The sequence below is a fragment of the Sinohyriopsis cumingii genome, chromosome 2 (genome assembly GCF_028554795.1).
Source record: "Sinohyriopsis cumingii isolate HCF-2022 chromosome 2, ASM2855479v2, whole genome shotgun sequence".
Classification (NCBI taxonomy): domain Eukaryota; kingdom Metazoa; phylum Mollusca; class Bivalvia; order Unionida; family Unionidae; genus Sinohyriopsis; species Sinohyriopsis cumingii.
This window is the reverse complement of record NC_142962.1, coordinates 13,540,689-13,559,459: the sequence shown is the minus strand read 5'-3', so window position 1 is coordinate 13,559,459 and position 18,771 is coordinate 13,540,689. Positions and strand designations below refer to the sequence as shown.

At 36.2% G+C, this 18,771-nt stretch overlaps 1 protein-coding gene across 1 annotated transcript in view; it reads left to right on the top strand.

The window, feature by feature from the left end:
* The window catches only part of LOC149804354 (serine/arginine-rich splicing factor 6-like), a 30,823-nt gene extending 15,040 nt beyond the window's left edge, over positions 1 to 15,783 (top strand). The window contains exons 7-9 of the mRNA XM_089932237.1: positions 7,715 to 7,788; positions 12,183 to 12,305; positions 13,446 to 15,783. Of these exons, the coding sequence (XP_089788363.1) occupies positions 7,715 to 7,788; positions 12,183 to 12,305; positions 13,446 to 13,746 (498 nt within the window). The 3' untranslated portion in view covers positions 13,747 to 15,783. The remainder of the gene's footprint in view (positions 1 to 7,714; positions 7,789 to 12,182; positions 12,306 to 13,445) is intronic.
* The last annotated feature ends 2,988 nt before the right edge of the window (positions 15,784 to 18,771 follow it).

Sequence of the window (18,771 nt, the reverse complement as noted above, 5' to 3'; positions counted from 1 at the left end):
AGAAATGTTAGGCTGACCCAGATAGTTTGTACGGGACACAGATTTCTGGTACTTCAGAATTACTGTGTATGCCAGCCAAACAGCATTTTGTCAGTGTGGTTCTGTGTGACGAGGGATAGGGGAGTAAAACTAATAATCCTTTTATCTGTCGGTCTGTTGGCACAAGTTTGTTGTCGTTGCTTCCAAAACTAATTGGAGGGCTGCCTTGAAACTGCATATTCATCCCAAGGTCTAGTTGAAAATGGTGCCATTTGTACATTCAGTGTGGTCACCCAGGCATCCATCTTGTTGAAGCAACTGCTCCTGAATAAATGTTTATGTGAACAATGATGTCTAGTTGATTGTAAATTAAAATGATGCCAGTTAGACCACCAGTATGGCCACTGTTGTGGTCACCTTGAAAATACTGTCGCCACTTTAATGGAAAGTCTTATTAATATTGGGTTTTCATGAGAAGACTTCTGGTATCTACTTGGTCCTAAATGACAGTGGTACATAACTGATCTCCAACATGGCCACCCTAGTTGTCAAATTGACACGCTGCATTGTGATATCTATCGAGTTCTTGGGATAGGCCCATAACTCGTTTTCTTGGCATGATATAGTCAGTAACATGCCATTAAAACTAACCAACCTAAATGAAAATGGTGCTGATCTGACATCCAATATGACCACTATAACAGCCATCTTGACCATTTTGTTATCCTAATTGGAAAGTCTCATCTGAATGAGGTTTGCACCAGGAGACTTTGGGCCAATCTGACTAAATATGACCACTTGGATGGCTTCTATTTTCATTACTCCTAAATGAAAAATCATATTCAGATAAGCTTTTCACCAGAAGGCTACTGTTCCAAAATGAAAACTATGGCAATCCAGTGTCAATATTGCCGTCACTAATCGTTTGATGTGAGGCCTATCTGATGTCATCATCACGTATATACAAGTGAACCAGTCCATATGCCATTCATATAGAAAGTTGTAGTGTACTGTATCTACATAAAGAGGATCCATCATGGTGATGCAGAAGAGCTTGATATACTAAGGGATGAATATAACTGATACCCTGTTTACAGATTCATTTTATTTATTTATATATATATATATTGCTAATGACCTTCATATTTCCGATATATAGACTAAAAGTTGCTTCTTTTTTTGTATTTGTAAGTCATTGTTATTGATATGTTTTGTAATTTTGTCATCTCCAGTACCATTCCTTTTTTTAAAGTGAACATTGTTTCTCACATTTCTGATGAAACTTGTTCTGTTCTTAAAAAAAATTGAAATAGTGCCCTTTTTTCATATAAGACTGAAGTGACTATGTTGCTTTCAAATCAGAAAATGGCATTACTATAGGCAAACATGATCATGTTTGATGGATGTGTCTTTCTATCATTTCAATACGATTTTAACCATACGTTAAATAGTCAAAATTGTGCTGCCCAAGGATTTTGCATTATGCTGATATGTCTTTGGTCATGCACACTTATCATGGCAAGTTTTTTGGTACCATTTTACTTTGACACTGAACAGTACTGGATGCTTGAAAGCTGTATATGGTTATCGAGTGAGATATTTTTGTGAACAGTTTCACATAATGGATTTATGCTGGGTCTTTTCAATAATTTGACCAGATGTTACTGCTGCATCAGTAAGCAAACTACACACTTCACATTGTACCTCTGTGAACTATTTGCAGTCATTTTAATTTTGTCTGCATTCAATACATTTCATGTCATAGGTCACGAATCTCAGCGGTCCTTTGACCAATCCAAGGTCATATGTTGCTTGTTTGCTTAAATAAACGTGTGGAAAAGTTGTCAGATTTTTATGAATGGGTTTGAGAGGGCCGGCCTCTTCAAGCTGAATTCTTGGCACAGTTTGTGGGACTGGAGAGCCTTTGAGGGTCAATTTGTTAAGCTTTATTTTTTAACATGGAAAGAGTACCAGAAAACTTTCACCTTAAAATGTGTATTATTTAAAGAAATAGAATTGAAGATAAAGCATTTTTTGTCCAGAAACAACTGCTTTTACTTCTGATTCAAACATGTACTGTTCATAACTGATCTTGCTCTCCTAAAGACTACACATGAGAGGGTCTGCAAGGCTGATTGAGAATGGGTCATTCCATATTGAGGGTCTTGAGACAGACGAACAGGGTTGTTCATGCAAACACTAGGTGGCTGGCTGGCTTGCCTTCCTACTTCCCACCCACCTGGCACCATCATGAGGGGGTTATCCTAACAGCTTGATCTAGCCGTGTGTCAGATGTTTGATGCTCACAATCTGAGCTCCTAATGAATAGGCGATGGTCGATGATGTCACCATTCTTTGATGGCCTGGATGAATGTACTTGAGTGGAGGAAGCTGATATAAAAAATGGGCTTCACTTTGGTCAGTTTTGATCAAACTGAAGCCCACACGAAAATGCTGCATAAAAAATTTTGACAAAATTTTTTAAAATGATGCAATTATTATTGCTATTACTGCTTTTTTTGGTAAAAAAGATGAGAAAGTTGGAACAAAATTGCCCCAGAACTTTGTTACACTACTTTTAATTTGTATCTGTGTTGACAGTGTCAACATTTACTTTTTTATATCCTGTCCTTGTTTTAGATTCCCAAAATTTGTCTTAAATACATTGTTTAAAACAGTTGTCAACAATTTTATAAAATTAAGTTAAAGCTATAAAAAAAATCGAAGATACTATTTTCTTTTGATGCAGTGTGTTCACATTGCCGATTAACATCTCTATTCTAACTGCTACAAGAGCTTGAGACTTGCAAATCAAACTTGCTTTGATAACTAATTTGAAGGCATAAATCTGGTTCTTTGACTTGACTCGCACACCATACTCGCTGGTTTTTATTTGCATATCTTTTTGGCAGAAAATATTGAGTCCTGATCATGTGTCTCTGGTGGCCTGTCAGATTCTTTTTCCACACAATATCTCAAGTTCTGTAGCATGTACCATCACTAGATTTTGTGGGTAGCTTGCACTTGAGGTACAGAAGAAGCCCATCGATTTTAAATTCCAAAGGTAAAAGTCATTTTGACTAAATAAAAAAAATACAAAGGTTTCCACACAGTAACAGGCGACATCCAGACCTGGACTAGACCTTTGGATAGCTTACACCTATTGATTTGGTTGTCAAAAGGTCAAAGACCAGGGTCACTGACTGAAAGAAGACAAATGAATCTGCACATTATTAACCTTGGTACAGAAATACACATTAATGTTAGTTTAGATAATGTACCTTGACCAATGTTTGTGGAGGACTTGTGCTTAAAATATGGAAGAGGCATATTGAGTTTCGGATGCAAAAAGGTCAGGGTAATTGTGGCTCAATGGAAAAGGATTTTGCAGCGCAACTTTTATTCTAGATTAAGTTCCTTGACCACACTTTGTGGTTGGCTTTCTCATAAGTAATAAAGAGACCTTTGGATTGAAAGCTAGAGTAATGGTCGTGGCAAGTCTAATAAAAAATAATGGTTTCTGCGCAGTAAGTTTAAGTCGGGATGTATACTGACCCATTTCAGATCATTAATTTCCTGATTTGACCTAGCCATACTAGTTCGTCATAGAGGACGATTAAAGATCAAGCATGTGTATTAATATGCCATTACCAGTACTCTTGTTTACACAGATCAGACTGTAATTATGGTACATGGACATGGAGAATAATGTTTAACTTGCAGCTGTACATTTTTCCATAATAGACAGTTGCTTCAGATTTCTGTTTTGCTGATGGTTTTGGTGGAATATCATAAAGGCATATTACTTTGACATTTAAGAAATCTGTTGTTTATTTTACTATCTCTTGATGCCCAATTTCTCTCAGAGTCTTATGCAGATAGGGTTGTATAAAATAAATGCTTTACAGTCAATTTCACTTCTAAGAGGTATTGAAGAATTTCTTCTGAATTGAAACTTGGTGCAATAATGAATTAAGTGTTGGCCAAAATGTTTCCACCTCTTAAAAAATGCCCATATGGCTGGAGAGATGTAAAGGTGACACTATAAGTTGCAGACAGCTTGACTTGCTGACAACCCAACCATGTACCCAACTTTTGAACTGGGGACAAAAGTTGACATTCAGTGGGAGATCTGTAACACAAGTGCTGTACACAAAATTGTGCAACATGTAAATTTATGAGAGATCCTACAATCCTGCCTGAGACGACCTGAGGCTTTAGGGGGTCATCATTTTCTGGGCCTGGTTGACTAGCTTGCTCGCTCAAGAGGGTGTCTATAGTCCTTCAGGGGACATGCAGGGTGTCTCACTATACAGGAGGGGCAGTCTCAAATCTTTCAAGGGGCCAAAACCAGCTCAGTGGTCTTAAATGAACATGGAGGTAATACACATTTTTGAACCATCAGTAATGAATGGCTAATGGTTAGTTAATAATCTGTATGTAATTGTAGAAAGTGTACAGTAGGTATCCAGCACATGTTTATCAATTTATCATAGAATGCAAGTTTGTTTTGTTTCCATGCTGCAGAATCTGATGTCTTGAAAAGTCCACACTTTTCATTGATTTATGCTGCCCGTTTGAAGCATGCTGGACATGTTCTTGAAACTACATTCAATAATCATGGCAAAAATTCTTGATTATTTTCAACTTCTACTTGCTTGCCAAAATTTTTATTTTTTATTTTAATCTAGTGACAGAATGATGCAGTAACACTAGTAATTGACCATTCATATTAAATTTTCTTGGGTTTTTGTATTTAATATTAATATATTTACTGAAAAGAAAAAATTCAGTGACCAATTCTTAGTGACAATAAAATGCAACTGCAAACATACCATTATAAGGACATGTAATTAGAAGGGTTTTGGTTCCTTTTTTAAAAAATCTGTCCTAATTTGTATTTTACATTTATTTCTATTTTATTGTCTATCATATTAAAAGAATTTTAAACACCAAAAAAACAGTTTACTTATGCATAGTACAGTTTGGGAATTGGGTTTCATGGCTTCTAAGTGTGGTGGGGTATTGATTCAAGCCATTCTTGACCAAGATTAAAAATTCTATCAGTTACCTCCCAGACAATCTAATAGATTTTATGGAATGGCTATAACCTCAACTGAGACAAGACTACATCCTGCTGCATAGTTTGCATTAAAATCTGTTCCACACTTGGCAAAACTTTACCGACGGTATAATCTAATCTTAACAAATTAAAAGGTTATTAAAAAGTATTAGTGAAAATTCCTGGTCAGGTTTGTGGGTTAAATTTCCACAACAGAAAGCAGACTGGGGTGTGGGGTAAATTTTAAACTGGAGTTTTTAAGAAAATGGATCAGAAGAAAGGTAATTCAGCACCAATATGAATGTCTCATACACGTCTCCCTCAATAACTTGAGCATTATTTGGTCCAGTTACACAGACTGTACTATACGTGAGGTGCGAGTTTACGAGGGACCTGCCAAAATGTAGACATAAAACAACTAACTATTGATACATCACCAAACAAGATTACTTTTTATTGCAAACTAGCAGTATTTATTTCAAGAAACAATTGACTGTCGAAAATCAATTTTTGTATTGTTAGAAAATACTGATGCCATCATTTCATTCAAAGAAATAGTGAAACTTCTAATCATCCTTGTGGATATCTCTAATTGCAAGTTTAGGAATTCAGAAACTCATTTCTCCACAATGTTCTATATCTGTGAAGCAAAGCTCATTATTTTACAACATATGATAGAGCCTCTCTTGAAAGACCACTCCTGCTGTCAAAGAATTATGGCCTTTTGAGATGGGTGGTCTCTCATAACAGGCCATACCACTATATAATCAATAAATCTGCACTGGAATATGGTCTTTCATAATGGGTGGTCTTTCAAGACAGGTTTTACTGTAGTCACTTCAATTGGTACCCTTGTTATCTTTGGTCACATTTTTTAAAGGATTTTAGTTATGTTACATATACAATAATATTTATAACAGTATTCGATTGATCAATTGCAATGAGTTCTCCCACCATGCGACCAGGGCCGCTAGATCTTACACGTCTTTTCTTTTATTCCACCCCCTTTATTTGATACAAAAGATGCAATTAACATGATAATTCAAAGGAGGTCAGCATTTAATTCGGTGCTGCAATAAAACATACTCAAGTCAGATAACAAAACATGGTTCTCACTTAATTAGATTCTCAGAAACACTCGCAGACATAGCTGATGCAGTAGATTTACACATTTTACGTATAAATACAAAAGGCACATGACATTTTATTTTTATTACAAAACTAAAAGATAGACATTTTCAGATCAAAATTTTTTAATATTTTTATATCTGGTGTACTGTGAATGTTCAAAAGGAAAATGTAACAAAAATCTATTATTAAAAGTTTACAATTTCATAATGTTTTAAATTTCCAGGCTCTATTAACTGTTTTTGACAATAAGACAAGCGATATATCACTTTTAGTTACCAATTTCTATTGCGATTTTCTTAAAGTTCAAATAGGGATCAATTTTCTAGTCAAAGAAATGTGATCCATGCCCAAATCTGGGTTATATGCGGGTTTACAAGCTATCAGGGTGGCGGTTATCGAGGAAGTGGTGTACATAGATTGTGAGGTTTTTTTATATTGGAGACAATGCAGGTAATAAGATAATAATCTCCTATGCTAAAATAGGTAAAAATGGCAACAGATAGGAAAAGTACAGAACGGTGCAGATAATTTATGAGGAAAACTAATATGTATGGTGATTGTTTTGGCACAAAATCCGTAATGGAATATAATATTTTGGAATTTGGAGGATTGAATACACCATTCATTCTCACTAGACATTGATTGTTACAGATTGTGTACATGCATGTGTAGCCCCATAGGAAGATCTAATGATTGTTTAGGAGTTACCTTTAACGAACGTGTTATCCATTCCAGATGGGCTGCCTAGATTCCCCAAAAATTGACGCTAGGATGCCTGATAAGCATGCTTATGGTTTAGCATCTCTTGAGTCGGTAGAGGAGACTTTTGTAGCAGTGCTGGAGAATAAATACCCCCTAATTTCATCATAGATCCAATTTGGGGAAATCATGTTTGGGGAAATGCCAACCGTGTCCAGGGGTTTGGGAATCCAAAATCATGTTTTTCATGTGACACATTGTGACATGGCAGGTAGGCATCTAAAGGTGGAAACTTAAATACCCAGTCATCTGCAGTTATGACTGATTTAGTCTGCATTTAAAATATATCAGAAAGCACATGACAGACCAGAACAGATGTATACTTTTGAAGTTAAGAGTGTATGCTTTATTGGGGGAAAATGATATTTGATATTGTGTTCAAACTTTGCTGAACCACACATGACAATGTACAGTTGGATTGGCTACAGCTGTGTATTGGGTAGACGTGTATGGCTATCATAAAATCATATGGACATACTTGTTTTCTTTCCAAGGATATGGGGAGGATGAAGACCATATATTGTGGACGCAAGATGCATTTTTGGGCATGATATAATGTATTATTGATTAAAGATTGAATCTGGTAGTTTTGAAGAATCTACAGCAACAGTTGAATTCACATTGATTGATAATACATTACATAGAAATCAAATTCAAGTCCTTTTACCTCCTGCAAAAATAATAGTATTTTTTTACATGTTATGTATTTGATTTTCCTTTACAAAATGTACTTTTTTTGGCTTTCTTCCTGTCTGATGATTGATTCTGTATTATATTTTAAAGGACTTGAAAGACTACATGAGACAAGCTGGAGAAGTGACCTATGCTGATGCTCACAAACAACACAAGAATGAAGGGTAGGTGGCCGTCTTTTTAATTTGTATATCTTGTTGCTTCAAATGTCTTGTATTGGGCAGTATTAAAATAATAAAAGGTAATTGGTGATTTTTAGGAAATCCGAATTTATCTCTGGTCTGTGACCAGAAGATCTAATGGGATGTCTTATTGTCCATTTATCTGTTAGCACAGGTTTGTTATAGTTACTCTTAAACTACATGGAGGATGTTCATTATACGAGTCAGAGATTCACCCCAAGGTCTAGATTGTCCTAAATCAAAATGATACAGCTTGGACATCCTCTATGCCAGTCCGAGTCTTCATCTTGATAATCTTGTTATCACTACTCTTACTGAATGGATGGTCATCTTGACTTGTAGCTTTTACCAATAAAGGTCTTAAAAATGAATGTGCAGATCTGCAGGATAATGTGGCCATCACTGCAACCATCTTGAATTTATTGCTATTACTGGAGTATCTAAATGGAAAGTCTGACATTGGGAACCATGAGACATTTTGTAAATTCTGTTTAGTCATAAATAGTATTGATGTGACCCTCAATATGGCTACCACAGTGACCATTTAAAAAGACTACTACTTGTTGATGAATGGTCATACTGACACGAGATTTTCACCGTAAGACGACTTACGGTGCGAGATGTCATACATGACAACTGTTAGGCTTTTTTTTATATACTAAATTACGTCTTTCACATAAACGTATTCAGATTGCGCATTTTCGGTATGTCTCACTCCCAAAAAAATTTATAATTTGTTTTCTTATTTTTATTAACATTCCATTAATCATTCAGACCGTATTCTAGAAAAAGACTAGTTCTGTGTGATTATAACATGAGTACGCTTATCCGTAGACTTGCATGCACTTTCCTAACAGTATTATGTTGTTTTTAGCAGCTGCCCTATTTACAAGAAACATGCTGGTTTTGTTTCAAACTTTTTATTTATAGCAGATTCATGGATTAGGAGAGAACATACTTGTTTTATAATTTTTAATCTTGGCTTGCAGATTCTTTGTTCTAGTTCATATCTGGTACAGAAGTAGTCTGTAGGTATTTGGTGCTAAAAGTCGGGTCAGATTTATTCTAGTAGAAGTGTGTTAGAGCAGATACGTTTTTCAAATAATTTCGCAGATGGATTAGAAAAAGACTAAAAACCTATTCAGAGATAAATACATGAATTACACAGTACATCGTTCCATTCTAGGGTAGCTTTACGCCCACTGCAGGCTGTGTGGAAAGGATTTTAATATTGGTCATGATGGTAAAACAAAGAAACCTTGTATTAGCTCATTTGACTAACTCTAGTACTAAGGTAACTTGTAACTTCTTTTTTAAAGCAGAACTAATAATGGCAGTTCATAATAGAACACTGTCTACTCTCAGCAGTAGAAGACTACGTTGGTCCTTTCTTCAAATGGATGTTTCCTGATTCCAAAAATGCATAAAATATGCTTCTAATATTATCATCTAGCAGAAGATAATTTGCTTAAAATTGCAGAAGCCATGAAAATTGGGTCGTTCAGTATTGCAACAGACAGGAGCAGTGATTATGTTGACAAAAAGTTGTACCCAGCCTGTGTAAGAAACTTTGACAGTGAAAAGGGCAGAGTCTGAGTGCTCTTCATTCATTACCAGAACTAACAGTCGATTCCACTGTAGAAAACATTTTTTGCTTGCTTGATAATGCTTTGAATAAACATAAGTTGGCAGAACTGTATGGGGTTTTCAGCTGATAATACATCAGTAATGAGTGGAATTCATAAGGGAGTTGCATTCTATATTTTGAAAAATGTCTCCATCAGTTTACATATCAGGTTGTACCTGTTATATGATGCACCTTGCTGCAAGAAAGACTGCTGATAAATTGGGAGAACCCTGAAGTATCAAGTTGGCATCTACCTGAAAATGTACTTCATGCGGACAGAGTTGATGTGCAATGTCACCTTATTTCCCAGCTAAAAGATCCAATAACTGGAAAATATTTATTTCCTCTGTGTCAGGTTATGAAAAGAATATTGGTTCTTTACCATTCTAATGCTGACTGAGAGAGATTGTTTAGTAATGTTAACAAAAAATAAAACTGAATTCAGATCCAGACTCTCCTGGTGTGCAAAACATTCATAATCTCAGCTGGTACAAAGTGTTTTGAAATGCAATATGAGAGACTTTTGCTTTTTAAAGTTCAAAGTGCTATGTATGAAAATTTGAAGCAGTAATTGATGTTAAAAGACTTAAAGAGGGAAATAATCCTTTTTTTTTTGCATATGCTTATTGAATTTTATTATGTTATATGTGGATTACTCTTTTCTGCTCTGATTACTCTTGTTGTCCACTTGCTTTACACTCTTTCCTCGCCAGGGGTAGGCATGTATGTGCTGTGCTTGCAAGTGTGCAGAATTTTTACAAATTCACTCACTTGGGGGTAACGACTGTCTGGTGGCCTAGTATTTGGAGCGTCCACCTCAGATGCGAGAGGTCGTTGGCTGAGTCATACCAGAGACTTATAAAAATGGTACTAACAGCTGCCTCACTTGGCGCTCAGCATTAAGAGGTTAGTGTTAGGACTGGTCGACCTGGTGTCAGAATAATGTAACTGGGTGGGACATCATGCTACATGTCTGCGGTCCTAGACATCACTATAAACTGCCACACTGCAGACATCGTAGCGATATGACTGAAAAATTGTTAAAGTCACGTTAAAAATCCAAATCACATACACACACTTGGGTAACAGTGATGCACAAAAATGCCTGCAAATTAGTTCAAAGTAACTTTTTTTTTAAAAGCACTGTCACTTTGCAGTGTACAATTTTTAGTTCTACTGCCAAAGACCAGAACATCTGGAATGATCTTTTGTCATCCATTTGTTGGCACAAGTATGTTATTGCAACTCCTAAACTACTTGAAGGACTGCCATGAAATTTACACATTCATCCCATGGTCTGGTCATACCCAAATGAAAATGCTGCTGCTCTGACATCCAATATGGCAGCCACATGGACTATCTTGAAATTTTTACATTACTTTTCCTGAATGGATAGTTGTATCAACATATGGTTTTCATGAAAAGACTTCTTATGGCATCGTTGGGCCTAATTTAAAACTGTGCCAATCTGATGTCCAATATAACTGCAGCAGGCATCTTGAAAATCTTTTTTCTGCTACTCCAGATTGGCTGGTTATATCAGCATGGGGGTTTTCACTAGAAGACAACTTATGTCTAAATGGTCCTAAATGAAATTTGTGCTAATCTGACATCCACTATGCCTGCCTCTGGACATTGAAATTTTGTTTTTTGCAACTCCTTCTGCATGGATGGTCAAATCAACAAGGATTTTTTTAAATAAAAGACTTATGATGGATAGTTGGTCCTGAGTGAAAGTAATACCTTTGTCTCAACAAGCAGACAGTTGTATTGGTGGGCTCTAAAGCATTAAACAGCATTATGGAACGGACAAGATAACAGCAAAGAACTTATTTGAGAAAGTGAACTTTGGGGCGGAGTTTATGTTAGATATGTTTTGGAGCAGAGCTTTTAAAGTGTCAATACGTATGGGCTGTGGAAAATTGTAACAACCATAAAGAACAAGTGTCCCAACTTGTTGAAGCTGGCTAAGCTAGTTTTGCATGTGCCCCTTCAGACTGCACTGAAAGGGAATTCTCAACACAGAACAGTATTCACGCACAGATATGGAAATAGATTAAGGTCAAAAATAATCAACAGTATTGCTTATACAGCTAGAGTGGACGTCTTTTGAGGACTTTGGTGTCTGTAGAGCAGGAAGAAAGAGTTTCATTTTTATGCAAATATTAAACTTTGGTCATATACCTTGTCTCTCTTCCCTTCCCCATTTTGTTCTCTTTAGGTAAAATCCTAGCAGCATCTAATGTCTAGCTGATCCTAAATGTAAATGATGCCAATTTGTGCATCCAATATTCATGTCCACCATGATGCTTTCAGCACTTAACAATTAAAAGGAAGAAATGGTATTATCTTGGATTTCTGGAAATCCTTTTCATCTGGTAGAGTTTCAGTCACTTAGAAGAACATGTTATTTTATTTTGCTCAGATTATGGTCTCAAAAAATCTGGTACATTCATACCTCAGGACAGCAGGCCCTGACATGTCCAACTTTCTGCACCACACACTGTTTTGATTATGTAATATTCATTTTTATTTCTGTTATTTATTTAATCAAAACTTTAACAATAGACTTTTTAAGAACTAATTAACATGTAGGTTTGATGTCTGTGTCATAGATGTTTTTTTCCTCAGTATCCTTTAGTTGTGAAAGTTTAGCACCATAAAAATGGTTGCATCTGTAGGGTTTATATACTTTTGATCAAGAGTGTCTTGTGTTGATTTTAATATTTGAATATTAAAATGTTTCCAGAGTTGTGGAGTTCGCAACCTATCGTGATATGAAGAATGCCCTTGAAAAGCTTGATGGCACAGAAATTAATGGACGACGCATCAAGCTTGTAGAGGAAAGGCCTAGGAGTCGTGGAAGGAAAAGGTAAATTATCTAAAAGACTGACACACATTTGTCTTGCTTGTATTTATTGATTGCTCTATATGGGTAGGATACTTTGTTTTAGGATTCCTGAACTGAGGAAATAAAGAAACCCAATTTTACTTTCTTGCCTTTTTCTTTTTGGAGTGGTAATGCAAGACAAAGAGTTACATATATCTGGCATTGACGTTTTCATTTGCATCAGCTTAGTGTTAAAGTATTTATGAGAGATCACAACTTTGAAGAAAGTGAAATATATTGTTCCATGGAACCCTTGTTGGACATTGATGTATACTGCCATGTCAGTCAGATTGCAGTGCTGCACAATCTGTTAATGAATTTTGTAACTGAGCATAGCGCTTATGATGGTGTTGACTGCAGTCATAAGAATTCTGCTTAAGCTGCAAACATCAGCATGTCAGCTGTATGAATGTTTGGAGAAAGAAGGTGTGCTTTGTTTGGCTCTTGGTTTTCATCAATATTTGATCAGTTGGCCCAGAATAGATGTCACCTGATGTACTGGCAATATTTGTCTATTCAGGCTAATTAAGAAGGCGTTTTTTTCTTTTCTTCTGTGGAGCATAACTAGTTGGTATATAGATGCATGAACTATTGCTAATTGAAAGTAATGGTTTTTAAAAAAATGATTATCTTAGAGAATATTTGGATGCCTTGGCTCTCACCTGCAGTGACAAGCAATGATTCGTTCAAAGCAGCAAATGTCTATATATTTTCATTTAAGCTTTAACTAGTGTATTAATGATCCCTGTGGGGGAAAAGCCAATGTATCCAAACAGAAAGGCCATTTCTTTCATTGTGTGAATGTTGGAGATTGACTGCTTGTGTTTGAATATTGAATATAGATTTCTTTTTAAGAAAGTTAGCTTGGAGTGTGTTTTTCAAGTCTAACACTGATTGACATTTTCTTTAATATCTGATTTCAAAGTATTTCAGCAATGATGTTCAGCAAGTCATGAATGATTATGTTCAGAATAATGTTATCTTTACCAATCAAAATACAGCTGTGAATATTTGTAATAGTGACATGTCCCAAAGTTTCATTTTCCTCCATCAACTCATGTACAACACTTAACCTCATTTCATAGATTTAAGATTTAATAAACATTAAGTCATGTTTTTCAGCCATAGCCGGAGTCGCTCTAGATCCCGCAGTAGAAGCAACAGTCTGAAGCGAAGTCGAAGCGGGAGTCGCTCCAGAAGTAGAAGTGGATCACGCAGTCAGAGTCGTAGCCGATCTCGCAGTGGGAGCAGGAGCAAATCTCGCTCTAGATCTCGCTCTGCTGAAAATAAAAAAGCTTCACATTCCAGATCTAAGAGCGAAGCTGAATCCAAATCAAAATCTAGGTCCAAGTCACCTGCAGAAAATGAAACTGGTAACATTGAAAAGGAAAAGGAAGGAGTTGATGAACAGGAGGAAGATTAAATCCGTTTTGTAGTTTATTTTTTTGTGAATCGCATGACTGGTCCTGGAAACACTTTCTCTTTTTTTAAAAAAAGGCTCTGTGCTGTAGTTATTTTTAAATGACAGTGTGAATGACATTTGTTAATGCAAAAAAAATTTTTATTAATTCAAACAGACTGAAAATGGATAAAATGGGTTCCTTTTACATGAACTTCAATTTTATCACATTTTTCCTTCCTTTGTTTACATGAATAGGATGCCTTCGGTTCACCTTGTAAAGGTCAAAGTACTGACATTGTAAAATTGTGGCTCCAGAAAAGTGGTATAACTTCTCAAGGGTGACTGCTTTTGATTGGTCATGTGCTGCTGTCATCTGTGACAGCTAAGAAACTTATGCATGCAAGCAATAAATAAAAGCTTTTAACATTTTTAGCATAAACAAAATAATTTGATAACTATAGAAAACATGGGGCCAGAATTGACCAGAAGTCGTTTCAGATGTTGAAGACTATGCCACCCTGCAAGGAAACACCATCTGACAACATAGCAGCATTTTTAGACAGTGCAAACGCCTTGATCTATTTCAGACACTATTTACATTGACGAGGGTAAGAATGACATAAAATCATTAAACACATGTAAAAGGAACATTATTATTAGATTATTTTTAGGCTGTTTGCATCAATACATTTTTAGATGCAGCATTCATGATGCCATTTGAAAACTACATGAATATATCTAAAATTCCTACATTTTTGAATTCCTGGATTGCCTGTTGAGTACATTTTACGTGTGTTTTGTACTTGGATTTTGAATGAAAGCTAATGGTTCCAAACAGTATCCTTGGGATTTGATGACTGACTTCATGGTGTATTAAAACAGAATCATTGACACGGGAATTTTTTTTAAGAGCTGTATATATATAATGTTCTAAAATGGTATGATTATCCAAAATGAGGGGTTTCATTGATAGAGAGACATTTTATTCACATTTAGATGTTTTCATAAGATTGATTAGGACCTTGCATTAAGATGCAGGAGCTCTATGTAGTGTAATTCATTCATCAGTCCATCCATTCAAACTTGCAGCAACCAAAGCTCTGTAAATGCTCCACATAACTGCATTCTGTTGGCTAGGTGAAATGCCTGTTAGAGATCCATGTGCCTAAAGATTTGATCTTTTTAGGACTTTCTGATCCATTATAAATCTCCACTAAGCCTGTCCTTTTAATCAGAATAGCTTGGGGAAAAGTTCCACATATACTGATGCAGTTTGGTGTGTGCATTAGTCTTCACATGGGATATAACTAGCATAACCTAAGAACTGTTCAGTTTAGTATGAAAACTTGCTCATATATCTGGGTGCAATGTTTATGGGTTTCACTCCTCTGCTTCATTTAGTTAGATGTGAGTTAAACCCTTGGCAGTTAACTTCAGATCTTCATATTCAATGTTGCTTGCAGAATTCTTGATAAAAATGTGCTCAAGTGGAGATATTTTGCTTCCTAGTTGGTCAACTTGTATCCTTACATGGACTAATTAGCAGAGCTCATACCATTACACATTCTGATGCAGCAGTTAAATGTGAACATTGTTTATTGATCCAGAGTTGTTTTTTTATGGCGTTGTCTCATCAACTAGAATACGAGTCAGGTTTTACATCATTACATGGGATGTTGCTTGTATTGATGAGTCCTTGAAAGATGTAAATATCAAGCATTGTGTCTTAATGGCACCAAAATGCCTTCTCCTAACTTTGGTTTTCCAATACAATTTCAGCAGGTTAGGTCCCAACAAATCATTTTTTGTGAGCGGGGCTTCTTCATGATTCACCCATTGCTATAAGAACTAATTAAAGAGATCAAATTTCATTGGGACTGGTGAAAGAAGAAATAAAAGCAGTGAACAGTGGAAATATTGATGCAGGTTCTCGTAAGTAATGCACCTTCATGTTCATTGCATGTAGTCACTTTCATAGTCATTATTATATACATTTAAAGATGCTTTCTTTTATGTCATTTACATGTATGTGATCACAAATAAAATTCTAACATATTAGTCAAGTGTGTGTTGTATTTTAGTACTGCCGTCTTATTAATAAAAAAACTTTGCTAGATTCGTAAGATGCCAGTAGCTTCTCGTGGGTCGGTGGTTCTTCCCTGGGTTTTCCAGGGTTCTTGGTTATATATAGATCAGAAGAGAGTTGGGGATGGTCTCTTGTCTGACTTGCGGTTTAATAGAACAGTTTAATGCTATTCGCCTTAATTCACTTGAATTGTCCTGAAACTTTAGATGCACATTCATTCTATATTTTAGTTTGTTCAAAATGAAACTAGTGCTTCTCGGACATCAGTAGGATGAACAGTTTGACTCGAGTGAGAATCTAATGCCTACTTTTCTTGAATGGGTAGTAGTAGTAGTATCAAAATAGGGGTTTTGCTAAGATATCTCATAAAGACTACATGTGATGTCAAATTGAACCTAAATGAAATTGGTGCTAAGCTGTATTCTAATATGGCTACCACACAAAAATCTTGAAATTGCTGTTGTTACTCCTGCATGAAGGATTATAATTGGTTTTTCAACTCGGGGGGGGGGGGGGGGGACTTTCTACAGTCGAGGTGGTTCATTATGAACTGGATGCAAATCTGACATGATCTTGCTTCTACAGTGGCCATCTTGTGATCACTACTTCTGCATGGCTCGTCATATTGTACTTTCACCAAAAGACTTGTGATGTCTAGTTTTTCCTAAATGGAATAGTGCAAATCTGAGAACCAGTATGATACTGAGATGGCCATGTGGAAAATCTTGCTCATTACTTCTCCAAAGCAACAAGTCTGAAGATGTCTTGTGATGTCTGTCATAAATATCAGAGATGGTTTTGACAGTTGCACTTGTAAGAAGAAAATAATCTCGTTTTGTAATTGCTGGAAATTCTTTCAGCCAGTAGAGCATCAATCCCTTTGAGAGAGACTTGTTGAGTGATATTTAAAAAATGTGCATTTAAAGTGAAAAACTTGATATGGCAAGAAAGGCATCTTTTATTGCATCATATTGTTATGGTGGCAGGGGGTAGTTTTGTAAATAGTTGCTGCTTGGATGTCCAATATGGCTGCCACATTGTCCATCTTCTGTAGCACTGCTCCGGTGGCCTAGTGTTTAGAAGAGCTTCCACCTCAGACACGGGAGGTTGCTGGTTCAGATCCCAGCAGAGTAATACGAAAGACATAAAAATGGTACTTGTTAGGCGCTCAGCATTGAGGTTAATGTTAGGACTGGTTGGCCTGGTGTTGGAATGATGTGACTGGGTGGAACATGTTGGCGACCTGATGCCCAAGTGCTACATATCACTATAAATTGCCATGCTGCAGACATCATAGTGGTATGACTGGAAAATTGTTAAAATTACATTAAAAATCCAAATCACACACACCATCTGCAGAATCTTGTTGCTTCTCCTGAATGGAATGTAATGTCAACATAGGGTTTTCACTAGTTTGAAATACAAATGGTGCCAATCTGATGGTAACCACTGCAGCCACACTGACATAATTGTTATTGCTGTTTATCCTTCGTGGTTGTGTTCATGAATATACTTCTAATGACATCTAGTTGGTCCTAAATGAAAAAGGGACCAATTTGGTGTCCGGTACAGACTCGACAACCCTTACATTTTGACTGCTAGTCTTGTGAAAATGACTTGAATACAGATTTTGGAGAATAAAAGCAAACATTGCAGATATGATTGTTGCAGTAAAATCTGGATTACATCTATGATTTGGATCTGGCTTTCCAAAAATGCTTCCAGGGTGTGGGTTTGGCACAAAATTTGTAAGAACTGACGCATTTGGAAAGTGGTGATGTAGGAGCTGCAAATTAATCGAAAGTCGCACATTTGAAACTGTATTCTGCGCCATATGTAACTATAATTTGCCATTCACCCGTAAAGTGCTTGTAGAAATTAGGGGTTAAACGATGCAGCAATACTTTTCTGTGACAATACATGCATCAATAAGAGATGGAGAATGGATACAAAATGATTCTTTACTGCATGAAGCTTGTATTGGTCTTCAGCAGTCATGAATAATTATTAGTTGCCTTGTCATTCTTTAAATGTAAAAAATCTTATGCAGTCAATGGTGCTTGTTTTAATTGCCATAAACAATTGAGAAAACTAACTTGCCATCTACAAATTTACACAAAGTAACAGTACTGACCTAAAAATGTTGGAGCACATCAATTCTACTACTTAACAAGGAGCATATTGTGAAATCCAATATTGTACACTCGTGTCGAGGCCAACAGTGAAGTCACACATATATTGTGAAGTCCAATACTGTACACTCGTGTCGAGGCCAACAGTAAAGTCATGCATGTATTGTGAAATCCAATACTGTACACTCATGTCAGTGAAGTTACACACACATTGTAAAATCCAATATTGTACACTCGTGCCAAGGCCAACAGTGAAGTTACATATATATATTTCACTGCCATAGCCTACAATTTCAGGGTGTTTTCATGGCTTTAAGATGGTTGGGAATCTGTAGAAGATGACGCGAGTTATTATGAATATAGTGGGAAGTGGCTGCAGTGACCCTAGCAATTGATGAAGATATTCAGTACATTATGGAAGATATTTATTTTATTACAGGCTGTTTCTAATATAATGAACAATCGGTTAAGTTCAGAAAGGTTTGTGCATGATGGATTCCCACATTCGTTGATGGCTGATCAAGACGGACTTCAATTAAAATCGCTGAACAACTACTTGCTACATGAAATGAGCAGCCTTGAAATGTTGGAATGATTGTCATGGGTTTGCTTTGTTTAACCTGAATCAAGAGAACATAATAAAAGTTTTGATTGGAGAAAATGAATGAAGGCCTCAAATTACCCAATAAGGAAGACAGCGGAGAATTCTTTAAGCATTAATTTTCAATGCAAAAGGCACTCGACATTATTATGCCTCCAAAGAGTTGCCAACAGATGTGGAACACTAATGAATCATCTGTGTAACACTACTTGAGGTATCCATCTACT